The following is a 20,405-nucleotide window of genomic DNA, read 5'->3' as shown; positions in this document are numbered from 1 at the left end:
GATTTGTATTCAGCTCAGTCGGGTGTGTGTGGTCGGTGTCGCCTGAAACCTTTGCGCATGCGTGTTTCGACACGCTCCTCAGTCCGGACTGTGACGTCAGAAATCCTGCAGTGCTGCAGTGCTGTTCGGGACCTCCGGATCCTGCAGAAACTTCTGCACCATGATGCGTGTTAATCCGAGCTGTTCGGTCCGATTTGTGATCACAGTGTTGTTGTTCTTGTTTGCTGCTGATGTTTCGGAATCTAAGCGGGTGTTTAAATGTCCTCCAGGCTGCAGCTGCACCTCTGAGACCGTCATCTGTGTGGGATCATCCATCATCCCCCGAACCGTCCCGGCCGAGATCACCTCTCTGTAAGCACCACTCCACTCAGCACACTCATCTGCACCTCTCTAACAGGCATGATCTCACTGCATGTACAAGATTAGTGAGACTTCTCAACTTTTATTCAGTTCCAGCTATAGAGGACCAGCCCTGTCCCATCATACACTCACTGTATGTTACAACACACCTACTGCATGCTGCAACACTTTCTGACTGCACTGCATGGACACAAAATGAAAGCAATTCTTTAAAATTCCCCCAAAAAAGATTTAAAATGATCAAGGATCCTTAAAGATAAAATATATGAGCTTAATAATATAATAATCATTATTATTTTCATATAATGTGAGAATCTGGACTTCAGTACATGAATGTTTACGTTCTTTTGTTCTGCATTTGAACCTTGTACCACCAGAAGTCCGCATTCATCCTGCAGGGTTCAGAATTTTCCCCCCATACACATCTGATCGATGTTAATCTGCCCAGTGTTGCAACATCATAAAACGTACTGCCTCTGCAGATGCATCACATGGGCAAAAGTTTGTAGACACTTGACCATCCTTGTTCAAATTCATAGTCATAATTATGGAGATTCTCAGATTCCTGCACCTTTTTGCAGTAAGAGCATCCTCCGCTGTTCTAGGCTTTCCAAAAGAAGTGTGTGTGTGTGTCTGTGGGAATTTGTGTCCGTTTGTTTGTGTCCTTACAAGTTTGTAAGATCAGGGACTGATGTCGGACCAGGTCTGACTTGCAGTAAGCATTTCACTTCACCCCAGTGATGTTTATTGGGGTTGGCACCAGGGCACAGTCATGCTGGAACAGGAAAGGGCCTTCCTTCCTATATATATCAGCTCCACTTACCATATAGAAGCACTGTGTAGTTCTACAATTACTGACTGTAGTCCATCTGTTTCTCTGCATGCTTTGTTACCCCCTTTCATGCTGTTCTTCAATGGTCAGGACCCCCACAGAGCAGGTATTATTTAGGTGGTGGATGATTTTCAGCACTGCAGTGACACTGACATGGTGGTGGTGTGTTAGTGTGTGTTGTGCTGGTATGAGTGGAGTTTCTAAACACCGTGTCCACTCACTGTCCACTCTATTAGACACTCCTACCTACTTGGTCCACCTTGTAGATGTAAAGTCAGAGACGATCGCTCATCTATTGCTGCTGTTTGAGTCGGTCATCTTCTAGATCTTCATCAGTGGTCACAGGAGACTGCCCACGGGGCGCTGTTGGCTGGATATTTTTGGTTGGTGGACTATTTTCAGTCCAGCAGTGAGAGTGAAGTGTTTAAAAACTCCAGCAGCGCCGCTGTGTCTGATCCACTCATACCAGCACAACACACACTAACACACCACCACCATGTCAGTGTCACTGCAGTGCTGAGAATCATCCACCACCTAAATAATACCTGCTCTGTGGTGGTCCTGTGGGGGTCCTGACCATTGAAGAACAGCATGAAAGGGGATAACAAAGCATGTAGAGAAACAGATGGACTACAGTCAGTAATTGTAGAACTACAAAGTGCTTCTATATGGTAAGTGGAGCTGATAAAATGGACAGTAAGTGTAGAAACAAGGAGGTGGTTTTAATGTTATGGCTGATCGGTGTACACAACCACAGGTCCACGGGTCATTTATTACCGGGCCACACAGAAAGAATAAATAATTAGAGACGCTACAAGAGCAATTAAATTTTCAAAACTCTTCAGGTGTTATTGTCTCCAATCACCACTAGGTGGGAGCAGCGTCTCGTTGCATCGAAAAAATTCAGAATTCACACTGATTTTCCACTCTATAGTTCTTCTATTTTAAATCCTTCCACCCTCGCCGGTCTGCGAAATTATATCTTATATGAAACCGGTCCGTGCTGCAAAAAAGGTTGGGGAGCGCTGATATACAGTATTTCTAACGACTGTCATTTATGCTCTGCAGTTTTGCTAACAGGGTTGCTTGCACCAAGCAGCACATAAAATATACATGAACATTAATAATGTATTTTTATAATCTGAGCTGGAGAATCAAATACTGGGTTTTAAAAATACAGAGTTTTAAAGGCTGTTTTTGAGGAATCATGTCTGAATGGTTTTCTATCACTGGGTGTAATAACCGAAGCTCTGTTTTTACAGGAGTATCGTCAATGGGACTTTTCCAGAAATCAAGGAGGCAGCGTTTGCCCTCATGCCATCCCTGCACTTACTGTAAGTCAATATTGAGCGTGCATTAGCCCACACAGCAGGATTTGCTCCGAGATGCACTTACACACCGGAGAGAAGCTCGACGTTCGTCTGTTTTACTCTCCACAGTCTGACATATTTATCCTAATAGAAATCTCCAGCTCCCTTTATCATATAAACACATTCACTTTTATTAATAACATTCAATTACACTCTGTGATAGAAGTGAATTATACTGTATAATCATATAACATCAGTACTATCATGTACAGACTGGTCACATGGTAAGGGAACATGTGAAGATGTTTTTCTGTGAAGGTTGTTCTGCATGATACTGTGTGTGTTTTGAGAGACTAAAGGAAACTGTAGTGCCAAGAAAAAAAACCCAAAAAGAGGACATATGGGGAACTTCTGATACACAGGGACCAGGTTGCTGTGTGGTACTGGCTCTACCAGCTGTGCCACTGTGATGCCCGCTTGTTAAAACGTGCTCTTGTTTTTCAGACTCTTTAATTCAAACTCCATCTCCAGCATAAAGGACGACGCTTTCTCCGGCCTTCCTCGCCTCGAGTATCTGTAAGTGCTAGAAAACACTAGAACACTAGAAAATGTAAGGAACCGCAGGTCAAATTCAGTTTAGGTTCAGATCTTTCATGTGCTTAAGGCTTTACAGTCAGGGAACTTGAACACATTAAACAGAAGTGCAACAAAAGGACGTTAAAGGTAGAACGAGTACAGAGGAAACCATGAGAAGATCATGTAAAAAGGAGGCATCGCTGATCGAGCTGGGAAGATAATTCCATAACATGGAAGCTAAAACACTAAACAATCGACCACCCTTAGTGACCCTTAGTGGTCAGTTTAAACCTTGGAACATCAAGAAGTCCAATGGTTTGCGATCTTATGCCAAGTTCACACTACACGACTTGGTCTTTTGTAATCGAGAGTCTTTTAAGTTGTTTGGTTTTCACACTATTTGATTGATCGGTGACAGGGGGTGACACAGTACACCTTCTATCATCAGGAGGAATCTCAGAGTCTATCTGATCTCCCAAACTACGTTCAGTCACGAAAACACACACAAGATGTGACGAGGGGTTTAATGACACCACGTCCAAAAATGCACGTCAGAAAGAAGCCGTTTGAGCGCTGATGTGCAGCGTAAAAGCAAAGAGGAAAAGTAGCTGGAAGTCAAATAAATATTTTTTGCACTGCAATGATGGTATTATGGTTTGGTGTGGACGATATTATGCCCCACATATTTACACTCCTCCCTCGGGTTTCCCTTCTGTATCTTGCGTTCACAACAATTAAAACCTGCTCGCAACACGCTAGATATTTTTCCTGAGTCTACACACAGCGATCGAGAGCCGATTTTCGAGTCCTGACTGAATATCGATTTGCCTCCTGATGTAGAATAAAGAGTCGATTCCTGATCTAGAAAAAAAATTAATTTGACATCATTCATGTATTTATAAATAATGAAAGTTAACACTCTGGGGTATTTAATAGGGGCATTTGAACCATAGTGAAAGCTTTATGTGCCTCCCACAATAAAAAAAAACAGCCTCTTCACAGTCCTGTCCTGAACCCCACTGAGATGCTGAATTTTCCCAACCATCTTCTCCACCCTACAGGCATCTGTGGTACTTTAGATCAAACAAATCTATCAGATCTACTTCATGTGGAACCAGGATCAGATTTTTAATCCAAACCATCCGGTTCTGTTTCCTCACGATGTGCTCATTCACTTTTCTTACGTCTCAGATTTATCGAAGGGAACAAGATAGAGGAGATCAGCAAGAACGCTTTCCGAGGACTTCGCGACGTCACTCATCTGTAAGTTACGTTTATGGGAACTTTTAAGGCAACGCATAAAACTCTATTTATTACGAATGTTAAATTCCATCACTTTTCTACATCATCACCTTCTGATGCATTTTTCCAGCATCGTGCCAACTTTACCAGCTTGTACCAGCTTGTAGCCACTGATGCGCCTCGGCTTTTACATCATCACATGAAAATCTTCTTTCCCTTAAAGCTATAAGCGTCTCTCAGTCTCTTAGACATGAGAGATTATCCCTCGTGCATATATATACAGTATATGTATATATACTTGTTCCTGGACGCTTGACAGCTCCATCCAAGCACACCGGTGGACCAGAATTTAATTTAGGGATTTCACAGCAATGTTGCTAAAATGTTAGAAAATACAATAGATGGCCAAAAGTATTCAGACATCCGACCATGAGCTTGTTGACGTCCCATTTCAACAACAAAGCGTATTAAAACTGAATGACCTCTGTGTGATATTTTCAGCTAGAACATCAGCCGCTTATCTGAGAAGCTTCTCACAAGACTTGGACATAAGAAGTATGTCCTTGTATGGGAATTTGTGCCCATTCTGTCTAAAGATGGCAGCATGTGTATGGCTGGGCACTGATGCTCAGTTGATGTTCTGGTTCATCCCAGAGCTGTTGAGTAGTGTTCAGGTCAGGGTCTCTGTGCAGGACACTAGGGTTTCTTTATAGAGCTTGAAGGGCAGAAGGATGTCATGTCTTTTATATAACTGATTTATTACACCTGTTAGCAGCTGTTGTGGCTGAAACACGTGAATTCAGTAATTAAAAGGGGCGTCCCGATACTCTCCTTTAAGGTTGGGGGGGGGGGGGGGGGGGATAAGTACAAGGCAGTGTACATGTTTTCTGCAGATCTACATTGATTTAACATGTACACATAAAACACGCTGCATCCTGCTAATGGTTTCTCAGGATGCCGTATCGATTTCTGGTTGCCTTCCAAGGCGGAGTATTGATGGAAAATCATCATGTGACGTTCTGGCTGCTTGTTCAAGGTTCAAATAGATTCCAGGCACAGATGTGACCACTGATAGTGCGCAAAACACCCCTCGGGTGGTGCAGCAGTAGGGTCTGGGTGGAGACCTCATCTGTGGGGACGGGAATGATGCGCACAACACGTGATTGTACACGGACACAGCGCTGCTCCTTGCGAGGGAAGTTTATTATTAGGGATGCATCAATACCATTTTTTCCCAACCGAGTACAAGTACAAGTACATGTATTTTTGTATTTTACTAAATGTTAAGAATGGGTGTGGCTGAAACACCCGTCCGTCAATCCACTCAAACGCTGGTTAGGATGAATTGAAAAGTCAGTTGGTTGTAAGGTTGTGTACCGATGCTCTTTTAGCTGAACGTGCACTGACTGATTCCCACAGACACACTCCAACATCTCGTGGACAACCAGAAGAACAGAGACAATTTAAGCTAGTGTCCACTAAATTCTGACCATTAAAGCTTTTTTTTCTTCTGATTTTGCAGGTCGCTGGCGAACAACAACATGAAAACTCTGCCCAAAGGTCTGTTCTCTGACCTGCACTCCCTGATGGAGCTGTGAGTGCTCGTCTGATTCTCATCTAACACACGCTGATAAACTGTAAACAGAACAGTGATTGAGTTAGGACCACACCGGTACACAGGCGAGCCGGTCAGAGAGTTCGCACCGCTGTTGTTGTGGGAGATTAGCGAGCACTGGCAGTGCCAGGGGGCATCAGGGGTGCACGTATAAGTACTGCAACTGTGTACAAGTCTTTCACTGAAAAAAAGCAAAATACATCTACTGAATGGACTGAACTGTTCAGTAGTATTAAATCTACTCTATATGGACAAAAGTTCATATAAAATTTGGACACCCCTTCTAAAAGAGACCCCTTTTTGGAGTTCCTTGGTACGTAATGGCTGATTTTTGTCCTGACAGTTCAGTGTAAATTTGGGGCTCTTGTAGACCCCAATGTGCCTTTTCAAACTGAAAATCAATCCTCCACCTGAGTTCTGGACACGTCAAGAGTCATACTTACCTGGCAGGGGCGAGACCATGATCAAGAAGGTGGTTCAGTCATTGCACTGCTCTCCCTTGATTCTTTAGGGACAGTGATAACCCAGATTGAGAGTTCAAATCCCAGCTCTGCCATGCAGCCGCTGTTGGGCCCCCTGAGCAGGGCCCTTAACCCTCTCGGCTTCAGGGGCGCCATACAAAAGCTGACCCTGAGACAATTTTCTCCCATTTTTTTCCAGATTTCTGTGTAGTCAGTCTGTCTTTCGCTGCTGTAGATCCTTGATTGCGTTCGAGGAGGGAACGTTGCTGCTCACACCTCCTCCGACCCCCTTCTTTTTCATCCATGTGTTATGCACAGGCGCCTCTATCTGCTAATCAGGGTCCTTGCACGGCTTTTGGAGACCCCACCCACATAGTCCGGTCATCCCGCCCTGGCACCTAATTGGCCAACGTGTCTGCTGCAGGCACTGCCAATTACGGCCGCTAGATGGCACCCAGCCGACCGGGGGCAACACAGAGTTTCGAATATCCCGGAATATCCCGCTGCGCCACCAGTTTTTAAGATGAAGCACAGCCATGAACAATTTCGTATCTCCAGTTTACCTCACTTGCCCGTCTTTGTACTGTGGGAGGAAACCGGAGCACCCGGAGGAAACAGAAAGGACCCGGACCGCTCCACCTGGGAATCGTACCCTGGACCTTCTTGCTGTGAGGCGACAGTGCTACCCACCGAGCCACCAAGCCGCCCACGGACAAAGCAAAACCATATTAAAGCAAAGTGGTGCACCTGAAAACAATCTGGGATGCAAAGAGTCTGAATACGTGAATAAAATAATAGATTCAATAGATTTGTAGACAGATTTCAGTAGATTTAATAGATTTTAATTTGAATTAATTAAAGTAATATCAAAGCCACTATAAACACGATTACGTCTGCTGTACGTAAAGGGGTCTGAATACTTTCTGGATCCCCTGTATGGTCAGTACCGGGTTCTTTCAGACGTAGCTGTAACGCTTTGTTGTTTTGTTTGACGTGCAGAGATCTACGTGGAAACGCCTTTCAGTGCGACTGCCTGTCCATGTGGTTGATGCTGTGGCTGAAGAAGACGAACGCGACGGTTTCAGACGCTTACTGCGCTGAACCGGCGGAGATGAAAGGCGTCCTGCTGAAAGACTTCCCCGAAAGACACGGCACATGCGTCTCCACTGGTAATTTCACCTGTAACATGTACTGTATGTAGTAAAGCATGATGATGATGATGTTATATTTATTAAAACTCTGACACTCTGAGAGGTCGTTACTAGATTTCCTAGATATTAATTGATTAAATTAAATTAATTGATTAAATTAATTTAATTAATTTAATTGAGTGGCATGGTGGCTCGGTGGGTAGCACTGTCGCCTCACAGCAAGAAGGTCCTGGGTTCGATCCCCAGGCAGGGCGGTCCGGGTCCTTTCTGTGTGGAGTTAGCATGTTCTCCCTGTGTCTGCGTGGGTTTCCTCCGGGAGCTCCGGTTTCCTCCCACAGTCCAAAAACAAAAACTTGCAGTCAGGTTAATTGGAGACACTGATTTGCCCTATAGGTGAGTGTGTGTGTGTATGTGTGTGTGTGCCTTGCGATGGACTGGCGCCCCGTCCAGGGTGTTTCTGTGTGCCTTGCGCCCACTGAAAAGCTGGGATAGGCTCCAGCAACCCCCCCCCCCCCTTCCCCGTCCACGACCCTGATTGGATAAGCGAATAAAACTGTGAGTGAGTGAGAGAGGGAAATTTAATTGAGGGCAGTTGTAGCCTAGTCGTTAAGGTACTGGACTAGTAATGAAAAGGTCACTGGTTTAAGCCTCACCACCTCCGGCTGCCACTGTTGGGCCCTTGAGCAAGACCCTTAACCCTCAATTGCTTAGACAATATATACTGTCATAGTACTGTAAGTCACTTTGGATAAAACGTCTGCTAAACGCTGCAAAAGTAAAGTAAAAGTAATTTCCTAATTCCGCTAGCACACCAGTCGTTGCCACCGGTCGGCATAATCGGCAGTGCCTGCAGCAGACACATCTCTGCTAGGGCGGGATGACCGGACTATGTGGGTGGGGTCTTCAAACGCTGTGTAAGGACCCTGATTGGCAGATAGAGGCGCCTGTGCAGAACACATGGGTGAAAAAGGGTTCCGTTAAGGGCTGAGCGTGGGTTGAGGAGGCGTGAGCAGCAATATACCCCCCACCTCGACTGCAATCAGGGATCCACCAGCAGCGGAAGACAGATTGACTACACCAAAATGGGAGAAAATGCAGAAATAAATCCTAAATTAGAAGTACAAATTTGATGCTTTTTCTTTTATTTCTTTGCAGATTTTGTCCCTCATCAGACCATTAACAGTCAGTCCATGTCTGCCGACATTTTCACCTATAAAGAAGATATTTACGTTGCTTTGGCAGTGCCCAACTCAGACAGTTGCATAATCATGGAGTGGGATCACATCGAAGCAAACTTCCGGCCATTCGACAACATCACAGGTCTGACGGGATCCTTGTTATTCTTAATCGGATCGTTTTATATCCTTACACGTGAATTGGGGCCGCTCGGGTGACGTAGTAGTAGATGACGCGAGCCTGCTATCGCTGGGATCCAGGGTTCAAATCCCCAGCGGTGCTATCAGCAGGCTGGGCGTCTACATAGAGGCAAGATTGGCTCTGTCTGGTGGGTTATGCAGGCGATGGGTTGGCATTCTGACCAAGGTACCAGTGGTAGCACAGCGGTTAAGGTACAGGGCTAGTAATCAGAAGACTGCTGGTTCAAGCCCTACATCAGACTTGAGCAAGGCTCTTAACCCTTAATTGCTTGCAATGTATACAGTCTCAACTGAAGTCACTTTGGATAAAGGCGTCTGCTTAATGCTGAAAATGTAAATGTTTCTGCCGGACGCACTGCAACCCTGGCCAGAATAAAGCGGTGGGAAAACAAGATGAAGCCAGTTGTACCAGCTTGTTGACCCAGCAGATATTGTTATAGTTTCCGATAACCCACAATTAATATATACAGTGCTGGCCAAAAGTATTGGCACCCCTGCAATTCTGTCAGATAATACTCAATTTCTTCCAGAAAATGATTGCAATCACAAATGCTTTGGTATTAATATCTTCATTTATTTTGCTTGCAATGAAAAAACACAAAAGAGAATGAAAAAAAAGTCAAATCAATTATCATTTTACACAAAACTCCAAAAATGGGCCGGACAAAAGTATTGGCACCCTCAGCCTAATACTTGGTAGCACAACCTTTAGACAAAATAACTGCGAACAACCGCTTCCGGTAACCATCAATGAGTGTCTTACAATGCCCTGCTGGAATTTTAGACCATTCTTCTTTGGCAAACTGCTCCAGGTCCCTGAGATTTGAAGGGTGCCTTCTCCAAACTGCCATTTTGAGATCTCTCCACAGGTATTCTATGGGATTCAGGTCTGGACTCATTGCTGGCCACTTTAGAAGTCTCCAGTGCTTTCTCTCAAACCATTTTCTAGTGCTTTTTGAAGTGTGTTTTGGGTCATTGTCCTGCTGGAAGACCCATGACCTCTGAGGGAGACCCAGCTTTCTCACACTGGGCCCTACATTATGCTGCAAAATTTGTTGGTAGTCTTCAGACTTCATAATGCCATGCACACGGTCAAGCAGTCCAGTGCCAGAGGCAGCAAAGCAACCCCAAAACATCAGGGAACCTCCGCCATGTTTGACTGTAGGGACCGTGTTCTTTTCTTTGAAGGCCTCGTTTTTTTTCCTGTAAACTCTATGTTGATGCCTTTTCCCAAAAAGCTCTACTTTTGTCTCATCTGACCAGAGAACATTCTTCCAAAACGTTTTTGGCTTTCTCAGGTAAGTTTTGGCAAACTCCAGCCTGGCTTTTTTATGTCTCTGGGTCAGAAGTGGGGTCTTCCTGGGTATCCTACCATAGAGCCCCTTTTCATTCAGACGCCGACGGATAGTACGGGTTGACACTGTTGTACCCTCGGACTGCAGGGCAGCTTGAACTTGTTTGGATGTTAGTCGAGGTTCTTTATCCACCATCCGCACAATCTTTCGTTGAAATCTCTCGTCAATTTTTCTTTTCCGTCCACATCTAGGGAGGTTAGCCACAGTGCCATGGGCTTTAAACTTCTTGATGACACTGCGCACGGTAGACACAGGAACATTCAGGTCTTTGGAGATGGACTTGTAGCCTTGAGATTGCCCATGCTTCCTCACAATTTTGCTTCTCAAGTCCTCAGACAGTTCTTTGGTCTTCTTTCTTTTCTCCATGCTCAATGTGGTACACACAAGGACACAGGACAGAGGTTGAGTCAACTTTAATCCATTTTAACTGGCTGCAAGTGTGATTTAGTTATTGCCACCACCTGTTATGTGCCACAGGTAAGTAACAGGTGCTGTTAATTACACAAATTAGAGAAGCATCACATGATTTTTCAAAGGGTGCCAATACTTTTGTCCACCCCCTTTTTTATGTTTGGTGTGGAATTATATCCAATTTGGCTTTTTGACAATTCTTTTTGTGGTTTTCCATTGAAGACAAATTAAATGAACATTTTAATATCAAAGCATTTGTAATTGCAATCATTTTCTGGAAGAAATTGAGTATTATCTGACAGAATTGCAGGGGTGCCAATACTTTTGGCCAGCACTGTATATAAGTGTAGGTGACAAGATGCATACGGCTGCTGCCCACGTGTCGGAGGGGGCGTGGGTTAGCTTCATTCTCCTCAATCAAAATGGGGATCGACATTGGTGGAGAGGAAGCATGATGCAATCGGGCAATTGGACGCCCTAAAAGGGAGAAAAAGGGAGAAAATGCTTATATACTGTATATATATATATTGTTTATGCATGTTCTCCCTTTTAGCTCGTCCAATTGCCCGATCCCTGCTCCGATTGAGGAGAACGAAGCTAACCCACGCCCCCCCAACACGTGGGCAGCAGCCGTATGCATCTTATCACCTACACTTTGACGAGTGCAGTGCAGCTCAGCGTTGTGTACGGAGAGACACACCCTGACAGCACTCTTTTTCCGTCTCTCTGCAGACGCCATCAGTCAGCCAGTAGAGGTCGTAATTGCACCAGTCATGAGAGAGAGACCCCATCCGGCTTAGTCCCGCCCATATCTGAACAACAGGCCAATCGTTGTTCATGTGGCCGCCCAGCCTGAGCCGGCAGGCAGAGCCGAGACTCGATACGATGTATTTGAGATCCAGCTCTGGTTCCAGCGTGTGTTTTTACCGCTGCGCCACCTGAGCGGCCCTTACACCTCACTTGTACGTCTTTGTACTGTGAGAGGAAACCGGAGCTCCCGGAGGAAACCCACACAGACATGGAGAGAATATGTAAACTCCACACAGAAAGAACCTGGATCGTTTCACCTGGGAATCGAACCCAGGACCTTATGACTTTACCTAAACTCAAATTTTGACTTGTTTTTGTGCAGGACGCTCGGTGATCGGCTGCAGGTCGGTCCTGATTAACAAGCAGGCGTACGTGATCGTCGCTCAGCTCTTCGACGGCTCGCGCGTCTACAGGTTCGATCCGGAGCAGAACCAGTTCACCAAGTTCCAAAATGTCGAGATGCTCAACGTCTCCAAGCCGAACGACATAGAAGTCTTCGGAATCGGAGACGAGTGGTTCTTCCTGATCGTAGACAGCTCCAAAGCGGGCATGTCCACCCTCTTCAGGTGGAACGACACTGGTTTCTTCCCGTACCAGTTTCTTCACGAGTGGTTCCGCGACTCCGACGCCGAGTTTGTGGATCTGGACGGGAAGTCCGTCCTCATCATAGCCACCCGTTCTCAGGTCCCCGTCATCTACCAGTGGAACAAAAGCACCCAGAAGTTCGTCCAGTTTGAGGAGATACCCAACATGGACGACATGATTAGCATCAAGGCCTTCAGGATCAAACGTGTCCTCTATTTAGCGCTGGCCTGCTACATCGGAGATTCCAAGGTCCTAAAGTGGACCGGGAAGCAGTTTGAGGAGGTCCAGGGCTTCCCATCACGTGGTACCATGGTCCTCCAGCCTTTCAGCTTTAAAGGTCAGCACTACCTGGTCCTGAGCAGCGATTACACCTTCTCTCAGATCTTCAGGTGGGACGAGGAGAGTCAGATCTTTATTAAATTCAGGGAGGTGTTTGTTCAGTGGCCTCGTTCCTTTACTGCGTTTTCCACAGGTCAGCGTGATTTCCTCCTCGCCACCAGTTTTAAGGGGAAAACGAAGGTTTTTGAACATGTTTCAGTCGATTACAGTTGATGAGACCAAAAATGTTGTTAGAGCTGGGCGACAACCTCACATTTCAACCAGAACCAACATGGAATTTGTTAGGTAATGTTCATGATTTCCATAATGTCAGTATATCTGAATGTAGGTGTATGTGAGCATTGCTATATGTAAGTGCTGGTGTATCTGAGTGTCAGTGTATCTGAGTGTCGGTGTATCTGAGTGTCGGTGTATCTGATAGTCAGTGTATCTTAGTGTTGGTGTATCTGAGTGTCGGTGTATCTGAGTGTCTGTATATCTGAGTGTCAGTGTATCTAAATCTTGGTGTATCTGAGCATTGCTATTTGTAAGTGCTGGTGTATCTGTGTCTGTATTTGTGAGTGTCAGTGTATCTGAGTGTCTGTTTATCTGAGTGTCTGTTTATCTAAATTTTTGTGTCAGTGTATCTTGGTGTTGGTATATCTGAGTGTTGATTATCTGAATGTCAGTATATCTGAGTGTAAGTACATCTGAGTGTCTGTATATCTGAGTCTTGCGTATCTGACTGTCTGCAAATCTAAGTGTCAGTATCTCCGAGTGTCGGTGTGTCTAAGTGTCATTATATCTGACTGTCTGAGCATCTGTACATCTGAGTCAGTATATCTGAGTGTCTGTAAATCTGAGTCTTGTGTATCTGTCTGTCCGTTAATCTAAGTGTCAGTATATCTGAGTGTTGGTAAAATTTAGTGTCAGTTTATCTGAGTATCAGTGTATTTGAGCATCTGTATATCTGAGTCAGTATATCTGAATGTCTGTGTATCTGACTGTCAGTATATCTGAGTGTTTGTATATGTACGTGTCTGTGTATCTGACTGTCTGTATATCTGAGTGTCTGTATATGTGTCTGTGTATCTGACTGTCTGTATATCTGAGTGTCTGTATATCTGAGTGTCTGTATATGTGTCTGTGTATCTGACTGTCTATATATCTGAGTGTCTGTATATGTAAGTGTCTGTGTATCTGACTGTCTATATCTGAGTGTCTGTATATGTAAGTGTCTGTGTATCTGACTGTCTGTATATCTGAGTGTCTGTATATGTAAGTGTCTGTGTATCTGACTCTGTATATCTGAGTGTCTGTATATCTGAGTGTCTGTACATCTGAGCAATTGTATATCTGAGTGTCTGTATATCTGAGTGTCTGTGTATCTGAGCAATTGTATATCTGAGTGTCTGTATATCTGAGTGTCTGTGTATCTGAGCAATTGTATATCTGAGTGTCTGTGTATCTGAGCAATTGTATATCTGAGTGTCTGTATATCTGATTGTCTGTATATCTGAGTGTCTGTATATCTGAGTGTCTGTATATCTGAGTGTCTGTGTATCTGAGTGTCTGTATATCTGAGTGTCTGTATATCTGAGTGTCTGTATATCTGAGTGTCTGTGTATCTGAGTGTCTGTATATCTGAGTGTCTGTATATCTGAGTGTCTGTGTATCTGATTGTCTGTATATCTGAGTGTCTGTGTATCTGAGCAATTGTATATCTGAGTGTCTGTGTATCTGAGCAATTGTATATCTGAGTGTCTGTATATCTGATTGTCTGTATATCTGAGTGTCTGTATATCTGAGTGTCTGTATATCTGAGTGTCTGTATATCTTAGTGTCTGTATATCTGAGTGTCTGTGTATCTGAGTGTCTGTATATCTGAGTGTCTGTATATCTGAGTGTCTGTGTATCTGATTGTCTGTATATCTGAGTGTCTGTGTATCTGAGCAATTGTATATCTGAGTGTCTGTGTATCTGAGCAATTGTATATCTGAGTGTCTGTATATCTGAGTGTCTGTATATCTGAGTGTCTGTATATCTGAGTGTCTGTATATCTGAGTGTCTGTGTATCTGAGCAATTGTATATCTGAGTGTCTGAGTATCTGAGCAATTGTATATCTGAGTGTCTGTATATCTGAGTGTCTGTGTATCTGAGTGTCTGTGTATCTGAGCAATTGTATATCTGAGTGTCTGAGTATCTGAGCAATTGTATATCTGAGTGTCTGTATATCTGAGTGTCTGTGTATCTGAGCAATTGTATATCTGAGTGTCTGTATATCTGAGTGTCTGTATATCTGAGTGTCTGTATATCTGAGCAATTGTATATCTGAGTGTCTGTATATCTGAGTGTCTGTGTATCTGAGCAATTGTATATCTGAGTGTATGTATATCTGAGTGTCTGTATATCTGAGTGTCTGTGTATCTGAGCAATTGTATATCTGAGTGTCTGTATATCTGAGTGTCTGTATATCTGAGTGTCTGTATATCTGAGCAATTGTATATCTGAGTGTCTGTATATCTGAGTGTCTGTATATCTGAGTGTCTGTATATCTGAGTGATTGTATATCTGAGTGTCTGTGTATCTGACTGTCTGTATATCTGAGTGTCTGTGTATCTGAGCAATTGTATATCTGAGTGTCTGTATATCTGAGTGTCTGTGTATCTGAGCAATTGTATATCTGAGTGTCTGTGTATCTGACTGTCTGTATATCTGAGTGTCTGTGTATCTGAGCAATTGTATATCTGAGTGTCTGTATATCTGAGTGTCTGTATATCTGAGTGATTGTATATCTGAGTGTCTGTGTATCTGACTGTCTGTATATCTGAGTGTCTGTGTATCTGAGCAATTGTATATCTGAGTGTCTGTATATCTGAGTGTCAGTATATCTGAGTGTCTGTATATCTGAGTGTCTGTTTATCTGAGTGTCAGTATATCTGAGTGTCTGTATATCTGAGTGTCAGTATATCTGTGTGTCTGTGTATCTGAGTGTCTTTGTATTTGAGTGTCTGTGTATCTGAGTGTCAGTGTATTTGAGCGTCAGTATATGTAAGTACTGGTGTATCTTAATGTCTGTATATTTGAGTGTCTGTATATCTGAGTGTCTATATCTGAGTGTCTGTATATCTGAGTGTCAGTATATCTGAGTGTCAGTATATCTGAGTGTCTGTATATCTTAGTGATTGTATATCTGAGTGTCTGTATATCTGAGTGTCTGTATATCTTAGTGTCTGTATATCTGAGTGTCTGTGTATCTGAGTGTCTGTATATCTGAGTGTCTGTATATCTGAGTGTCTGTGTATCTGATTGTCTGTATATCTGAGTGTCTGTGTATCTGAGCAATTGTATATCTGAGTGTCTGTGTATCTGAGTGTCTGTATATCTTAGTGTCTGTATATCTGAGCAATTGTATATCTGAGTGTCTGTATATCTGAGTGTCAGTATATCTGAGTGTCTGTATATCTGAGTGTCAGTATATCTGAGTGTCAGTATATCTGAGTGTCAGTATATCTGAGTGTCAGTATATCTGAGTGTCAGTATATCTGAGTGTCAGTATATCTGTGTCAGTATATACTATTTCTGTCTGATTTGATGTAATTTCTGATTAAACGACAGAAGTTTTATACTGACAGATTACTGACGTGAACAGAAGTTACGCTGTAAAGCTGTTTACTGTAAGAATTTGAGTAATTCTGTATTGGCTGATAAGATCAGAACATAAAAGGAACAAAATATTTAATATTTTTTCGGATTTGTCGCCCAGCTCTAATCACTACGGTAACGGGGTTTGATGTCGCGTCCCGTCTGAATGTTTATGTATAATAATCCTGTCTTGGCCGGTGCAATATCATATCAGCTAAAAATGCCTTCGGACGGCCTCGGCGGGCGCGACTTGGTGCATGTGTTTACTCGCGGCTATGCAACGATTTTGCACTCAGTTAGCATTTAAGCGTGTCACGTAGCGACTGTCTATAATAGGAAGCCATGACTGAAGTGGATCGGTGAGACTGTTAGCATCGACCGTGCTAATGTGAGCAATAAGTTGTAACTCTGCGCTGATTTCATGCTATTCAAGTAGATTTAGAGATGATGACCAAAGATAGCCTAGCGTAGAGCGCTGCTAATGTCGCCAACAGAGGGACGAATCTAGAGGCTAATCATGCGATCCCTCCGAGCTTTGCTGTGCCTACGTGTGTTTATAAAATAAACGATTATTTATCCTGTCTGGTGTTTTTTCTTTATTACTTCTGTTTATAAAGAGTTTGGACTTGGTTCACCATCACCTTCTTGGTCTTTGCAAGCTTTGCTCACCTGGATTTTGGTGATTTATCCCATTCGTCATGGAAGATCCTCTCAAGCTTTATCAGATCGAATAGCAAATGTCTGTGGACTCTCGTCTCCAGGTCTCTCCTTAGAAAATGGGTGGGGTTTAAGTTTAGGCTTTAGCTGGGCCACTCATGACATTCTGAGACCTTCTCAGTGACTGGCTGTCGCTCCAGTCTTTCTGGGTGTAGACTGGTGGTAAAATGGTAATTTAATCTATTTAAAATAAAAATCCACAACACAATAAAGCCAAGGAATTCTTGGAGGAGGTTTCCTTATATTTTTCTTCTATCTGGTTGCATTCATTGGTCTCTGAATTCTTTCCAGTCTCTCTGCTCCTGCCACTGAGAAGCTCCTCTGTATCGTCATGCTGCCACCACCATGTTTCACCATACTGATTGTATTAGCTGGGTGCTGCTGAGATGGTTGCCCATCCAACAGGTACTGAAGTCTCTGTGCTGGATTTAACTAATAACTATTAGACTTTTAGAGCGACCTTTGTATTATTTCTTACCTCCCTGACCAAGGACCTTCTGACCAGATGATGCTTGGGTGATGGGCCATTCTCAGCCCCGCAATGACCCTAACATGTCAATAACATGTTGGACTGGTATGGGTGTAGCAGGTGCAGCAGTGTGGTTGGGTGGTGGAGAACAGCATTTCAACCAAAAATATCAAACCAACAGCATGCTGTGATCAGAGAGCTCAGTGGGTAGCACTGCCAAGAGGGTCCTGGGTTTGATTCCCAGGAGGGGTGGTCCGGGTCCTTTCTGTGTGGAGTTTGCATGTTCTCCCCGAGTCTGTGTGGGTTTCCTCCAGGAGCTCCGGTTTCCTCCGACAGTCTAAAGTGAGGTGATACTAAATTGTCCATGACTGTGTTTGTTATTAAAGACTTAAACTGATGAATCTTGTGTAAGCAGTAACTACCTGTATGTAAAACATGACATTAGAATTCTTATCAATAAATAAATCACCTACAGCCAGCGCTCACAGGGTACGTGTTACTAATAAAGAGGCCAGTAAATATAAGCAGGTTTTAAAATCCCAACAACGCTACTGCACCTGCTAGTGTCATTACCATGTTATCGTGTTCTAGCAGTACTGTGAGTAGTCTATTACCTAAAAAACTATTGGGGACCCATGGTGCTGGACAAGAAAGAATAGATAAATATTTTCCATAATGCATAAAACTACTGATGTGTTTTGGAGGTTGTATGAACTGATGACACTGGCCCTCAGATCACTGATTAAATAATTCAGTGTTTGATAATATTATACAGGAATGAAATGTTATGTTTAACAGATGTGATTATTGAGATAATCTGTGTGCTGCACAGTAACATGGTTCCTGAGGTCCTGGGTTTGGTCCTTGCCTCCATTACGTAGTCTTTGTTCTTCATTGCTGTGTTTTTGTGTGTGTTTCCTCCTGATAACTCTGGGTACTCCGTCTTCCTTCCAGCCTTCAAAACATGCATTTGGTGGACTGGACTCACTCCTGTAAATAATTCCTAAGAGTGAGTGAGTGAGTAAGTGTTTCTGGGTGGCACTAAAACTGTTTTGACCCTAAACAGGATTAACCAGTTACTAAAAATGAATGAATATTCAGGACGTGTTTTTAAAAGATGTGGGTTTATGCCACCCTGGATGGATTGGTGCCCTGTCCAGGGTGTAGGACCTCCCACCTTCTGTCCAGTGTTTATGGATGGCCACTTTGACCCTGAATGACAGAAGTGTTGTTTGATCCCGGTGTTCTGTCGATTTGTTCTGTCTTATCGAAACTTCCTACCGTAGAGCAGATTGATAGATATAGTAAATATTTGTATGTTTTATCGTGTCCAATTACCCTGACTACGTCCTCTATACTGATTCGTCCCTTCACCGCTGACTGAGGACGCCTCTCAACTGACAAACGCCCCCTCCGGCACGTACAGTCAGTACAGACGGCATTTTTCACCTGCACGAGTCGAGTTCATACACCGACGGGCACCGTGTACGGAGGGCCACACCCCCATCAGCATTATTCCTCAGCCCTGTGCAGGCGCCATCAGTCAGCCAGCAGGGGCCGCAGTCGCACCAGTTATGAGGACTTATGATCCGACCTTTTACCCTCTAACCCTGAACAACAGCCAATCGTTGTTCATGCTGCCCAGCCCAGTCGGAATGGCAGAGCTGAGACTCGATTCGATGTATTCGAGACCCCAACTCTGGTGTGCTAGCGTGCTTTACCACTGCGCCACCTGAGTGGCATTATTAAATTTTAATAAATCGATCAAGGGGAAGATATATGGAGGCCCTCAGGGTAATATGGGCACGGGATCTAAATACAGATATTAGTGAAGATGAGTGGATCAAAATATGTCAAGAGACCTTAGAGTTAGATTGATGCGATTTAAAATTTTACATAGATTTTACTGGACACCACAAAGCTTGGGTTAAAACAATGTCAAAAGGAGGAAGGTACACAGATTCATGCCCTGTGGGAATGTCCTAAAGTTCAAGACTTCTGGCTGAAGATTCATGAATATTTGGTTAAGATGATGAGAATACGATTTCCCTTTTGCTCAAGACTTTATGTGCTCGGGGATCCTACAGTCTTGACACAGTGGCCAAAATCTCTGGCCAACTGGATCCATACGTGTATTATGTTTGTTAGACAGATAATTCTTAGGAAATGGAAATTACCAGGTATCGCATCTACGCATGAATGGCAAAATGAACTGGCGGAAGTGGACTGCGGTAAAGTTACTGCAGTAAAGTTGGTTTTATATTCACATATTCGGATTTCTTTCTTCAATAGCTTTTAAAAGATGCGTCCAAAAAGGCTAATCTGTGTAACTGCTCACTGTTGGCAATCAAGACAATCAACTACATCTCAGTTTACTACAGTAATAGATGCTTTTCACAATGTAAACAATACATTACTTTCACTGTGTGCTGTAACCGCTACAGGAGCTCAGGGAGTCTAAACACTCACATAACACAGAAACAGCAGCAGATAGAGATCATAGGGGTCAGAGCACTAACACCTTTTATTTTTGTTTTAGGAAAGACTTTTAATAGCTTTTTAACAGCTCATCGCTTTGAATTATGATAGAATAAATAGACAGGCTTTACACAATATTTACACCTCTCAGACTACATGTTATTAGTTTATTTTTGTGAGGTTTTTAAAATGAAATCGTTTCAGTGGCTTTTGAACAAATGTTCTAAAAAATAAGTTGCTAATCGAGTGGAACCAACATGATATACGTCACCTCTTAAATTGGCAACTTAATATCTGCCTTAATAAGCTAACAAAATTTAATAATAAAAAAACCTTTTAAACAATGAGTGCTCAAAAACAAGTTGTACTTCATCAAATGTATGCCAGAAGACAAACTACACCTGCTATACTGACACTGTCACCCTTTATTACACAGTTTTACACTGTATTACTAGGTAAGATCTTTATGAAATAATTTCAGTAGCTTTTAAAGTACTCATCATATTGCTCTAAAACAAGTTGTATTTTAATAAAAATCTGTTTTTATTATGTAATAAAGGGTGACAGTGTCAGTATAAGAGTTGTAGTATATAATGTGGGTTACACTTGATAAAATACAACTTGTTCTGGAGCAATATGATGAATACTTTAAAAGCTATTGAAGTTATTATATAAAAATCATTTTTTATTATG

At 43.1% G+C, this 20,405-nt stretch overlaps 1 protein-coding gene across 1 annotated transcript; it reads left to right on the top strand.

The window, feature by feature from the left end:
* Positions 1-160: 160 nt before the first annotated feature.
* lgi2b (leucine-rich repeat LGI family, member 2b) lies at positions 161-12,900 on the top strand. Its single transcript, XM_062995386.1, has 8 exons — positions 161-351; positions 2,455-2,526; positions 3,007-3,078; positions 4,270-4,341; positions 5,843-5,914; positions 7,396-7,565; positions 8,703-8,867; positions 11,822-12,900. The coding sequence occupies exons 1-8, from the start codon at positions 161-163 to the stop codon at positions 12,634-12,636; spliced, it is 1,629 nt and encodes a 542-aa protein (XP_062851456.1). The 3' UTR covers positions 12,637-12,900.
* Positions 12,901-20,405: the final 7,505 nt, after the last annotated feature.

The sequence above is a fragment of the Trichomycterus rosablanca genome, chromosome 5 (assembly GCF_030014385.1).
Source record: "Trichomycterus rosablanca isolate fTriRos1 chromosome 5, fTriRos1.hap1, whole genome shotgun sequence".
In the NCBI taxonomy this organism is placed as follows: Eukaryota; Metazoa; Chordata; class Actinopteri; order Siluriformes; family Trichomycteridae; genus Trichomycterus; species Trichomycterus rosablanca.
This window is presented reverse-complemented; position numbering and strand designations above follow the sequence as displayed.